Below are 13,507 nucleotides of genomic sequence, written 5' to 3' on the forward strand. Positions count from 1 at the left end.
TAACTTAAGGTGACCAGATTTAATTTCTCTAATTAAAACTGGGACGTCTCTGATTTTTTAAAGCACAGAATCTCTCCCTGGGTTGTTGGTTTGTTTTGTCTGAACTGCAACACTGATGGGGGGCAGGGAAGGTGCGTTCAGCAAATTTCTACTAGGGAAAGCGGCAAGACCAGATAAATACCTCTTGTTACGCTAAACTATTTTTATTCCATCGTGATAACTGAAATCGGGAACATTTCCGGGGACAGCTTTTTTCAGGTCATCCAAAACGGGGTCTGTCCCCAGAAATCGGGGACATCTGGTCTCCCTACCAGAGGGGCGGAGTGATATTTATTACACACTTGGGAAGAATATGTAATGCGCCTTATAATCCAGTGCGTCTTATATGTGGACAAAGACACACGTAGACATGTTAATTCACGGTGCGCCTTATAGTCCGAAAAATACGGTATGTCAAAAATGATTATGGCACTCAAGAGGACTTTTTTTTTTTTTTTTTTTGCCCTTATGACAGACCTCTCCCAACACGGGATGTAGAGATTCTGTCAAAATAAGTCACATCATTCTGTCAAGCTCAACCACTATTTCCACAAACTGTCTTCTATTATTGAAACGATAACTGGTAACATTTGTGTATTATCCCCCGTAAACAGTGGAAAAAGGGGTTTCTGGAACATAATAGCAATAAATTATATATATTACATAGAATTTTATTGTTTCTCATCCCCACCCCATATCCTGGTTATACAAAAATATCACATTTCAAGCGATGCATTCATTTACTCATTTTCAGACACACCTAGCTCTTAAATGTGCGAATCAGGGCTCCAGGGAGCACAGGTCCCTGCTTCTGTCTTTGGAGGAGGTTGTAAACAGTCGGTTGCAGCTCAGTGTCTCAGTATCTAGCCTTGCTGTCCCATCTGCGCACACATCGCCTCCTTGGCAACGCCGATGGTCCCGGCGTGATCGCTTTGGGCCTCCAATTTTGTTCTCTCTGCATCCAGATTTAGTGTTTCCAAGTGGTTGTCAAATTCTTGCAGCAAACAAATCAGTCCTTTAAATGTGACTTTCTTTAAGAGCAGACAGACCTCGTGTTCTGCTCGTTAAAATGAAGCATTGCTACATGGAATAAGGTCTATTCTTAAATGCTGAAAAAAAAGAAGCGTCAGAAAAATCTGAAGCTTCCACAAGTTAGTAAATAGAGTTATTAGCAGCTGGATAGATCCTTTTTAATGCTAAAAATGATATTAAGGGAAGAGGGTTTATAAACAACCCTGTGGTCGGAGGGCCTTTCTGGTGTCCTCCTCTCTTAGTTTGGCTACGTGTCAGAGAGCAGCCCCTCCCACCCGACCCGGACTGAAGGAGCTGTTCTGTAGTCGGTGGCTTGATAAGGTCAACCCCAGCAGCTTCCGGCTGTCGTCGGGTTCTGCACGTGTCCGTCGTTCACTCCACAGCAAAGCCACACGTCTCCTCGATGGCAGTAAGTAACTTGTCGTACAATTTGTCATAGGTTTCATAGGGAGGAATGTCGATTCGGTTAAAACTGGAGGGGGGGGAGAAAGAACGGCACACGGACGTTAGTGCAAAGAAAATCAGTACAAACGACAAATAAGTCTGAGACTCCATTTTGATATAGGCTTTTGTCGAGTGTGACTGGCACTTCAACACCTGTTGGCACCCCTGTTAAAGAGGCGTGAGAAATACACTCGGCTTTTATTTCTGCTGCAAAACCTTGCACAGAAAATGTTCTAGAAATGTGGCCGTTAATTTAAGCGGATTTTTTGTATTGGGGAAACAAAAACAAGTTAGTTTATAAAGATCTTGTGTGTGTGTGTGTGTGATCATCTGAACACACACACACAACCTTTTGATTCTAAATATTTTGGTATTTCAAGGACTTAATGATGCATTCAAGCTTCCCAGGAATCTTAGAAGAGAAGTGGCCCACAGCATGACAGATCCTCCACCGTATGCAACTTATCCATCCTTTATTTCAGGCCCAACCCACCCGGTGAGTTTGTTGCTGAAAAGTTTAAATTCATGGGACCAAAGCAAAGAGCTCCAATTAAGGTCCCATTATACTTTAGCAAAGTGTTTACATTTGTGATGGTAGGACAGAGATTAGTTTTATTCAGCCCAGACTCCCAAACATCCACTTATCCTATTTTTTAGAGGTATTTGTAGCACCAGTGGCTGCTGCCTGTGGGGCGCTCCTTGTCTTTATGGGGCTAAAGGACCAACTGGTGGCGCCACCACCACCAGTTGGTCCTTTAGCCCTGTTCTGACTTTTAAACCTCCAAATGAGTCTGTCCAACTTGAAGACCATGTTCTACTAAAAATATAAATAAGAAAAAATGTCCAGACAAGTTTACTTTGTAAGAATGGTTATGGGCACCAATAGCGCATGGTGCAGCTTATTGTATAAACAGCAATGTCTTTTAAACACAGCATGTTTTGCAACACAATATAAATGTAGTTAAATTACAGGTTAGGATTTTTAAAGGTTTTCAGCAGGACATTATGCCACCGCAATAAAGGTGTTTTAAGACCTTTACAAGGGGTGCCAACAATATAGAGGGTGCTGTGTTTCCCTATTTAGTATAATGCTGCTAATCTTAAAAATGAACAATCTGTCAGAGGATCAGAAGCTGTTATAACACAGATGGCTTCCTCACCAGGTGTGGGCTTTGGGCAGGTTGTTGGTGCTGGCATCAATCTGGTGTAGTGTGAAGAGTCGGGGTCCAGCAGCACCTGCAGACGAAATCATTTGAGAGGAAGACTTAAAAATAATAATAATAATAATTTCTTCAGGTTCTGGAGAGACTACCAACTCAGAAACCGAGAACAAACACTACTCTGGAACTAGGTTTGGGATTAATGAATGAAGTAGTTAGTCATTTAGACACGCAGCGTAAACCGCCGTCAGACCCAGAGATAGGAGCAGGCTCTGCACCTCCTTGGTTTTTATCCGTGTGATGGCCTCAACACAAAACAGGTCACTGAACAAGCAAAAAGCAACATAAATATCAATATCAATCAGTCTGTGTCATTTCTTAGCTGTTTCGTAAGGTTACCGTGTTAGTTCAACAGCTAAGTTTTGTAATTAAGCCTATAGGCACTCTGACTTGTGTGGGGGTCTCTATCCACCCACGTAACCTTCAGCCTACAGTTTAAACTAAATACAGTTCATGAGTTTGACCACAAACAAACACGTTCATCTGATAGAAATGCTAATATTTACGCTGCCATTTACGTGAAACATATTTGATGCAAACTGTGACGAATAAATCGCATAAGAAAATAAAAGGCACAGCTACGTGGGCAGTGTTAACAGAAGTTGGAACCACACGCCACTTAATGAGACCAAAAACAGGATGTTGCTAATAAACTGTATTAAATATGCCTCTGTGGTTCAGAATCATCTATGGTGCCTAAAGACAACGGCCTTTATTCTGCTACAACAAACGTATTGACTGCTGTTAAACTTTCTCAGTTTACGACCAAAAACCACAATACATTTGCCTGGGATGTTGGTTCTGAACCCTCTAATATGTTTGCATCAATGGACCAGCCTTCCTGTCCCTGCTAACCCCACAGCACTATGCTCTCTCCTTGCACAATACCTTTTATACGGCCTATTTACCCATTCGGTGACTTTTTTGAAGGCTATGGTTTTCACAGAGTTTTATTAGAGGTACTGGACTAAAAAGGGCTGAATACATACATACTTTTAATGTTCTTATTCTTAAAAATGTCGGAAACCATGTGTTATTTTCCTTCCCCTTCACAATTATGCAACGCACATGCAATCCCAATCAAAGTTTATGGGTGTAATGTGACAAAAGGTTGAAAATAAGGCATGACCACAAGGCCCAGCATGACGCTGATTCTGTTAAGTTCATATGTCCCCATACTTTGGCTTTACGTCCATCCAATGAAGTCCTGCTTCGCTTGTGAAACCTTTTAGGTTTACAGCTTTTGCTGATGTTTGGCCCGAGAAAAGCTGTTCGTGTTACAAGAGGTGCTGAAGGGTCCTGTCTGCCAGTGGATCACCTGGTACTCATCATGTGTGGGCAGTCCTGTCTGCCAGGCTGGACCCGCTGAACCGCAGCAGAACATTAAGAGGGAGAGGGTTCATTCCGGATCAAAGAGCCTCACACGCGCAAAGGCTGAGTCTTAGCGTCAGGCAGAGAAACGGCACCTTTCCACCTCTGTACACTTGTTCTTCAAACTACTTAACGTTGTCTCACAATTTCAACTACAGTTTCCAGTCTTTTTGTTGAATTATTTTTTTTTTATTAAATAGAAAACGTCACCATGAATTTAAAGCAAACAGCAGCCAGACTTTTAATGTGGGCTATAAACTGTTAAAAAGTAGATGAATGGCTGAACAGACAGGAGAATAGAGACCAATGTAAAGGTTAATAGACACACACATCTATTAGTGAGTGGAGACAACTCTTAGACAAAGGGATAAATTTGCAAAATAAAAATAGTTTCCCATACTGATCTTCTTCAATCCTTATTCAGAATTGTTCTGTTACCTTTCAGACTTCATAGGAACCCCGTTGTAGGTACCAGATCGTCTCGGGCTGCCAGATTGGCTCGGGCGCTACCCGATGACGTCTATATATGGCAACTCATCTCAAACAAACTAGATTATGCCCGCGGAACTAGATTATGTTACAAATCAATTTTATTTTGTTAATTTACGGTTATTTTCCTGTAAATTAGTCGAGGCATGAAAACTTTTAACATCATTTTGGAATACTTGTGTGGTAGTCTGACAATTTAATCGGTAATTTTGCAGGATCAAAGTTACAACCTTAGAGAAATTTAATTCCTCCAATTTTTTTAAGTTGTGAAGGGAAACTAAACCATAAACTCATTTAATTTTTAATAAAAGTCAGCAGCCAAATTTAATTTTATCACCGCATTCATCACTTTAAAATCAATAACGTTCATTCCTCCTTTTTGTACTGATGTTCTTTCTGATCACATGTTTTTTTATTATTCCAGATGAAATTGTGATGAATTTGATTATTTTTTTATTGTGGTATTTGGTACATTTAAGATATATGCTGGATAAATTAGTCTGGCTAGCCCTTCCATTTTTGTTAACAATATTCTTCCAAACATTGAGCCAATTGTCAAATATTTGTTGATTTTTTTTGTAAAATGGCTTGAATATTTGTTCAAGCTTTTGAGAAAAAAGAAACCGCTAAATTAACTTAATAAAATTGATTCGTTACAAATGCAGACCGCGGGCTCTATGTAGTTTGTTTGAGTGGTGTTGCCATAAGGTGACGTCATCGGGAGGCACAGGGACCATGGCGATTTTCTTCGTAAAATTGTTCGTTTACAAACCGCAATCCCGCTCTCGAATAAAACCTACACCCCGCTATAATTACTTTAGTAAGTTGTCCAGACCAATTACAATATTTTGCGCAGTTGAGCAAACGTTAAACCAACCATGTATAGTGACGTCATCAGAAGGCGCAGGACCCGAGTCAATCTGGTACCTACACCGTCACCAGGAATGCACAGGTAATGTCTATTTCTGCACGTCGGGGGTTCGGTTTACCTTGAAGGGCCTTGAAACCCTGCAGAGGAACTCTGGAGGAACCCGTGACGAACTGCAGCAGCCGGGCTCTGCGCTCCTCGTCGAAGGACTCCACGGCTTTCCAGAACCACTTAACGATGTGGGTGTCCGGCGTGCAGTGCTTCAGCCGCGTGTTGGACTTCCAGTCGTTGATGTCGATTTTTCCCAGGCCGCACACGATCAGCTACGGGGAGGGAGAGGAACCGTTTAGCGCGTCGCTTTTCCAAGACTCTAGACGCACCGAGAAGACGGCGACAAACGGAAACTCAAGCACCTCCAGCTCCTTCTCATCGAAAGCCTTGAGCAGGTGTTGGGGGATGACCTCATTGAAGCCCTTCTGCAGCGCCAAGAACTGGGCCTCGATGCCTCGCAGGAAGCGCCAGTTGACGTAGAGGCGGACGTACTCCTTCTTGTTGTCCTGTGTGACGGGGATGCTCTTCCCATTGGGCTTGAGCTCATGCTGGATGATTTCTCCGTACGCGTTGTGCTCCACACAGAAGGTGTGGTCCAGCACACCTGTAATGTCATTGTCCCTGGTGGCAGGAGAACATTTAAAAGGGTGAGTACGGTGGAAACAAACACTGGGCTAAAGCCTTATAAATGTGCTTGAACACGGCTCGGTAACAAACGAGGCGTACAGGATCCAAACCAGGCTGTTGTGCAGGTCGGGGTCGACAGACTCCATGTCGTCCAGGGTGATGGGTTTACCCAGCAGCTGCTTGTAGAAGGGGAGAGTAAAACCGCCGTCGATGTAGTGGCCGTGGAACACAGCCATCCCCATGATGCGGCCCACGAAGTGAAAGTATGACAAATGCTCCTGCAAGGAGGGAAAAACACTTTTACTTTTAATATCAGGCTGTAGTTTAAACAAACAACAACGCAGACGTTGTTTCACAACGATCCAACCGACCAGACGGAGAGCTACAGTGCAGCGGACCGCTGTTTCCTCAGACAGAAAACCTTTAAACCCGGTTGAGTAATAAACTGAACTTAACAGCGTTGCTTTATAACCAGGAGCAGGTGCAATGAGTGAAGTTGACTTGGAATCCGTCCTGCTGGATTCGACTAAAGTGACTTTGTTTTTATTGGAAAGTGCCTTGAGACGACGGGCTTTGTGAATCGGGGGTGCACAAATAAACTGAACTGAATGCGAACTTGTGCTAAAGATGTGAACGATAAAAAAAAAATGTTTGCCCGCTGACGGAGTCTGATCTTCCTTTAATCAAAAGCATTCGATTGACGTTCTGCATTTCCAGCATAATATTCAGTGTTTTGTCTGCAGTGTCAGCTAACACAGCCAACTTTGACTCTTAGCTTCAAAAGGTAAGTTTTACACTAAACAGATGGACATTTTTATAAAAAAATATGAAACGGTACAAAAGCACATAAAAAAAAAAAGAAAATGAGGGGGAAAGATCCTGGAAACTTCGTTGTTGTCCCACTATTTCTGCTGCTTTGGTCCCAGCCATGTTTCCTGGTGTTGACTTACAGGGTTTACGGCAGAATCCGGGTTGATCTGCAGCGTGTAGATGTCATCGCGCGAGTACTGGAACAGGCCGTAGTACGGGTTCAGCATCTCGTGCGACAGCAGATAGAGCCACTCCCTGCACAGTACAAGGCACAGGGTTCACACATTAGCTGCAAAGGAGACGGGCGAGAAAATATACTTACAGTACCATGCACAAGCATTTACCACTACTTTTAGAACCACAGTGCGCGTGTGTGAAGCAGAACAAACGTTATACACAGTTTTCAAAATTGCTGAGGAAATAATCTACAAAGTGGGACGTGCATTTGTACTTTGCAGGGCAACACGTTGCAGCAGTTATGGCTGATAGTGTTTTAGGGGTATATCTCTACCAGCTTTGCTCGTCTAGAAATTGAAACTTTGCTAATTTTTTCTTCCAAAACAGTGCAGTCTCAGTCAAACGGGATGGAGAGCTTCTTACATGACTTTGTTTGGGTCCTAATCATTCAATTGCACCTCTATTTGTCTAGGGTCCTTGTCCCGCAAGAAGATGAATCTTTGCCGTAACTTTAAAGTCTGACAGTTTTTTTTTTATTTTTTATATATAATTACCTATTTGTCACTGCAACATACATTTCAATGAGATGTGTCCTCTCCATTTAACCCTTAGGGAGCAGGGGCCAAACACTGTGTGGCGCTCAGGAAGCTTTATGGGGCTAGGGGTCTTGCTCGGGGATCCAGAGTGTCAGTCTGTGGGATTCAAACCCAGAATCCTTGCAGTTTCTGCCAGAAGCAAGCGCCCTGCTCTCTAACCACTAGGCCACCACTTCCCCCTCTCCTAGGGTTCAATCGCCCCATCAACTCTGATCCCCACAGCATCAAGCTGCCACCATCATGTTTCATGGAGACGATGGTGCGTTCAGGGTGAGGTGCAGTGTCATTTTTTATTTTCTCTGTCCTCTACTCGGCTCATGGCAAATGCAAACAAGACTTCATGTGGCTTTCTTTTTTTACTTCTTTTTTGACTGGGTAAACGGACTGATGAAGGAACCTGGTTTCACTGGATTTTAGGAATATTAAGAGTGACGATGCCTGAATATGTAAGTACATCATACTTTTCAGATTATTTGTAAATGATTATAAAAAACAAGTATATTTTGCATCCACTTCGAAGTTGTGTCGGTCTATCCCAGGCCACGCCAGTAAAATACACTTTCTGATCGTGCTCAGACAAAAAGTAAAAACATTCAAGGGGCATGGACACTTTTGTAAGCTACTGTGTGTGACATATGATGTTGTCAGACCAATAAATGACTTGGCTACACAGGATAAAACAATCATTGGCTCTGCCCACCTGGCTACTCCTCCATAGTCGAGGCCTTCTTCGCCTCTGAACTTCACCATTAACCGCTTCCATAGGTCCTTCGGCCTCATCTTCATCACCTGCCGATATGACTCCTGCAAGACAGACGGACACACGTGAGCAAAGTCAAATCTTTACGAAAAATCAGTTTCTGGAATCACTATTTGGAAAGAGTTAAAGCGATGGTCACACTGAGCCAAGAACGTATCTTATTCAGCAGACCAACAACAGCGATGCACCCCTTTTAGTAATTCACAGCTCAACTGTTTTTATTACTAAGGAAAAAGGCAACAAATATGCTTATTTTGTCTTAGTGTGGAGTAGACAACTCAGGATGTGAGGTGTTCATTGTGTTCATCAGAGAGAAGAAACTGTCTCCGTGGCGCCAACCTGAAGGAAATAGTTTAAATTATTTGCTTGAAAGGTCTGCAGTAGCCTTAGCACCCATTTCCTGACCCTAGACCTGTACATCTCCTGGATGGAGGGAAACTCAGCCTTGATCCTTTCTGCAGACCTGACTGTTCACTGCTTCAGACACCTGAAACCCCACAGGTCAACAAGTTTTAGAAAGAGCTTTAATAGCTACAGGATGTCCAAAACCTACTTTGAACGTGACCCAGTTCTATAAGAAACCAAAAAGTGACAGTGTACAGTCATTTTTGTCTTTTAAACGGGACGTATGGCTTTCAGTTTTCCCTTTACACATAGAAATCATTTAGTTGTGGTAAATATAAAGTGGAACTGCAATGTTTTGGCCCGAATTTCTTGAAAATTTACCTCCACATTCACTCTTTTGTTCTAAGGTGTGCCTGAGAGCAACTTATTTTGGTGCTGTCCCTTTAAATTAAAAAGAGGCACTTAACCCCGCCATCTCTCCAAGTTGAAGAGTGTTCCTCTCCACCCCGTTCGGCCATTTTTGTAGTACGCTGGAGAGACAGTGTGATGAAAAACAGACGACTTATCCACTTGTAACTTCGGCACCTTCGGCTTGGATTACAAAATAGGTCCAAGGAATAAAAATGGCGTAGTCACGAATTTGGTAAGCTAGACCTCCATGACCTTGTTTAGCAGCTCCGCAGCAAATACGGTGATCTGCACTGCGAAAAGGGAACTAAAAGTAAGCAAAATTTTCTTGAAATTAGTGTATTTTTCCTTGATTAGAGCAGGTAAATAAGACTATTTGCCAATGGAATAAGATTTTTGCATTTAAAATAGGAACAATTCATCTCCATCATCTTATTTCTAGTGCAGGATATCTAATTATCTTATTTTAGGGGGAAAAATACTCATTCCATTGGCAAATAGTCTTATTTAGCTCCACAAATCAAGGAAAAATACACTAATTTCAAGACATTTTTACTTACTTTTAGTTCCCTTTTTGCAGTGTAGTTGTTCAAAAAAGACGTAACAGAAAACTGAACGGCTTGAAAAGTGTGACCCAGACAGAATATAGAGATGTCTATGCCACAAATGTATTTAATGGCTAAATAAAAAGTGGATTTTGCATCATATGTCCCCTTTAAATTGCATCTTGAGGCTGCCAGTGCTCACCACACGTGCAGACAGCTTACAGCTTCAGTGGGTGGTTCGTTTTAAGTGGATTAGAGGCAGTTATAATAAACACTAGCACAAGACTCTAATAACACTGCCTATTCCTCTGCCAGGCTCCACCATGCCCTCAGGACGGAGCAGACAAACTCATGGGTGTTGTGGGAGGAACAGGAATGTCTTATCTACTCTACGAAAATAAACTCAGAGACAGCTGTGAAAGTCCACCACCGAAAAGTTTCCTATAGAGGCATAATTTACTGCTTGAGTTGGTCTGGAGAAGCTATGCCGTTCTGTCTCTCCGAACCCTTAAGACTTGCTTTAGCCCGCCACACACACACACACACACACACACACACACACACACACACACACACACACACACACACACACACACACACACCCTGTCCTCCCAGCCTCTCATACGTTGAGATCAGCCAACAAAAATGTCTTCGCTCAGATTAACAGACGCGGCCGTTCCAGCACATTCCAGCGTGTGCTTTATGAGGGTCATGCAGTCTGTTGCAGGTGGTGTTGTTCTGGTGAAGGCCCTGCACCTCCTAGATGCAGAGAGAGAGAGACAGAGACAGAAAGAGAGAGAGAGAGAGACAGAGAGAGAGAGACAGAGAGAGACAGAGAGAGAAAAAGCAACGAAAAAAAAAAAACACTGCCCCACTGAGAAAATCCTCTTCTAAACGAGAGGTCTGGTTTGGATTTGGAGCAGAGTTACCTTCACACATCATAGATAACGACGAGTGAGAGAAACCTTCTCACAGCTAGACGGTGCAGGGCATTGACCTTTGGCGGGGGGGGGGGGGGGGGGGGCAGGTGGGAGAAGAATGGTTTCAAATAGCTCGCACAATAAGCAATTGTATGGATGGAGGTACACAGACAACACACACTGGTTGCTCCATCTAAAAGAACCAAACGTATCAGCAATAAGTGGAAAACTGACGATTTAAACAAAGTTTTCTTTATTCCTGGAAGGAAACTCCACTCTGGTGGCACTAAATCAGAAAGAACCAGAGAGATCAGGCGTTTCGTCGTGTGTTCAAGCTGTGACAACGGTTTCCCTCTGAGGTTAGTTACAGTGCATTACCAAAGTATTCACGCCCCTCAAACGTTACACCCACAGGCTTTTGTTTTGGGTTTTATGTGATAGACCAACAGGAATTAGCACATAACTGCGAAGTGGAAGGACAATGACACATTTTGCTGAGCATTCATATTTAGCTCCAATCACCCTGATACACTGTTGGTTTATCACATACAATCCCAGTAAATTCAGCCTGGCGTTGTCATGTGTGAGAAGCTGAAAAGGCCCAAGGGTATAAATACTTTTACAAGGGACTGTATGAACTACCTATAGTCCATACCAGACATGCTTTGCTAGGTTTTGACGGTATTCTGACCTCAAAGATCTCCTCACGGGACACCTCGATGCGACAGTGGCCGGCCTGTGGCTGCTGCTGGGACAGTTCCTGACGCAGGATCTTCAGCTTCTGAACGAGGTCTCTCTTGTATTTGGGCACCGTGAGACACTCCGCCTCTTCTGGGAGCTGAGCGGGGGACACCAGAGCCTGCTGGGCCTGATCCTTCGCCTGGTTCTGACGGCTGGAAGCGGCAGGACAGAGCCCCAGGTGGAAAAGACAATGGGCAGGGACAGAGAGGGACAAGATGAAGGAGGAAAATGTTGATGCAGCAGCAACTTGTAAAAATCAAAGCAGGACGCCGACCATAAGAAGGGTAAATCAAAGACTTGTGTGTGTTGCTGAAGGCAGAGAACAAAGGAGAAACACGGCGAAGTCATGTGGGAAGAGCATGAGATACTCCATATATATATATATATATATATATATATATATATATATATAAATAATATTATTTTTTGGTGTTTTATTTTAAAGGGGCAAATACATCCCGCTGTGTGGTTAAAATGCTTTGCCAAGTTAAAACCAATTAAATTTACGTATTTGACAAAAGTGTTATAATAAAGTATCTCATACTCACGTTAAAGCGTGCAATACTCATAATAACCAGCAGAGGGCAACTCATCCTTTCCACGTCGAGACTAAACAGGGTCGATCCAATTTTCCTTTGTGATGCCCTCATAAATATTTACAAACTAGATATTTTTTTTTAATCGTCTTTTCATTTCATTGCCACTATACTGATGTTGATTCGTGTGGAGGGAAGTCCCTTCATGCCCGTAAGAGCTACTTAAAAACCAACAAAGGTGCTGATTTTAGTAGCTCAAAAAGATTTCTATTTGATTATAAGTTGAGAGATGAACCAGTCAGAGATTCTGTGGGGATTTCAAGTTACAAATTTTGTAAAGCATCCTAGTTTCTTTTTAAAACAAACAATTACCAAAACATGTTTGTTTTTTCTGGATAATTTGAAAATTAAACTTGTTTAGGGAGCTGGGCACTTGTGTCTTGCAGAGGCCCTAAAAGTCGGCGGTTAAAAGCTCAGTATGTCACTCTGGGTCCCTGAGCAAGACCCTTGACCACAGATTGATCCCCGTGTGCCACTCAGTGTTGGCAGCACACTGCCCCCTATGGGACGGGAAATATTTCCCCTCTGTGGGACTATAAAAGGGAATATTTTATATATTTTACGTGACACAGATAGTAGTACACCAAGAAAATACTGTATTCTTCTTTTATTGTGCACTTCAAAATGTTCTTGTGCACCAGATCACTAGATATCACTAGACGGATTGTCAGATGTGGACTAGCTTGATTACCAATCACGGCTGGTTGAGGAGAAAATCTTTCGGACAAAAGTAGATTTCTTGGTGCGAGCGGTTGTGAACGCTCTGTTATCAAGGTTGTTTTAAAAGCTCGGCTGATAATAATGAAGGAGATGCAGACTTTACTTCTTGAAATAGCGTTTAGGAATAAGAATAAAAAGCGTAGGACTGCAGTAGACAAAGCAGCAGGAGTCGCTACAGGGCCGTGACCCAGACACCAGTTCTACAGTCGACGCTGGCATGCATGCTCAACCCCAGCAATGAATCCTAGAGATGTGACCCTGAATTAAAAGCTGCACACATCAGTCTGTTATTCATGTAATGGAAAAGCTTAAATCGCTGCCAAGGTTAAAATATTTATTATCTCGTTGACTTAGATGAGAAAATTGCCACCATGCAGCTGTTATTAAATAGAAAAAACAAACTGACTGGAAGTGGTAACAAATGACCTCCAGACAGAACGCAGTTGTAAAGAGCTGGTTTCCACCCACCCAACAGACTGACTGCATTCCTCCTCGCCACAGGGGCCAGTTCTCCACGGCAAAGTCCCCACATTCGGTTTCTGCACAAACTAATCACTTCCTGCTATCCCAGAAAGCGACGTGGCCCGAGAGACCCCCCCTTAACGAATCCCTTTATTTCCTGCCGACTAGACCGAGAAGGAGACGGGAGGCAGGAAGGGGCACTCTGCTGACAGCACCCAAACACAGCAGACAGCTCAGGGCGTGGGAGGAGAGGAAGGGGAGAGGAGGCACGGAGCATCTCTCTCTT

At 43.0% G+C, this 13,507-nt stretch overlaps 1 protein-coding gene across 1 annotated transcript in view; it reads right to left on the reverse strand.

Moving 5' to 3' along the window:
- Window positions 1–482: 482 nt before the first annotated feature.
- The window catches only part of smurf2 (SMAD specific E3 ubiquitin protein ligase 2), a gene marked incomplete in the record, with an annotated part of 41,036 nt that continues 28,011 nt past the window's right edge, over window positions 483–13,507 (reverse strand). The window contains 8 exon segments of the mRNA XM_036148387.1: window positions 483–1,543; window positions 2,676–2,751; window positions 5,585–5,786; window positions 5,877–6,135; window positions 6,241–6,419; window positions 7,092–7,206; window positions 8,425–8,528; window positions 11,394–11,595. Coding sequence (XP_036004280.1) covers window positions 1,444–1,543; window positions 2,676–2,751; window positions 5,585–5,786; window positions 5,877–6,135; window positions 6,241–6,419; window positions 7,092–7,206; window positions 8,425–8,528; window positions 11,394–11,595 — 1,237 coding nt within the window.

Source organism: Fundulus heteroclitus, chromosome 16 (genome assembly GCF_011125445.2).
Source record: "Fundulus heteroclitus isolate FHET01 chromosome 16, MU-UCD_Fhet_4.1, whole genome shotgun sequence".
Taxonomy (NCBI): domain Eukaryota; kingdom Metazoa; phylum Chordata; class Actinopteri; order Cyprinodontiformes; family Fundulidae; genus Fundulus; species Fundulus heteroclitus.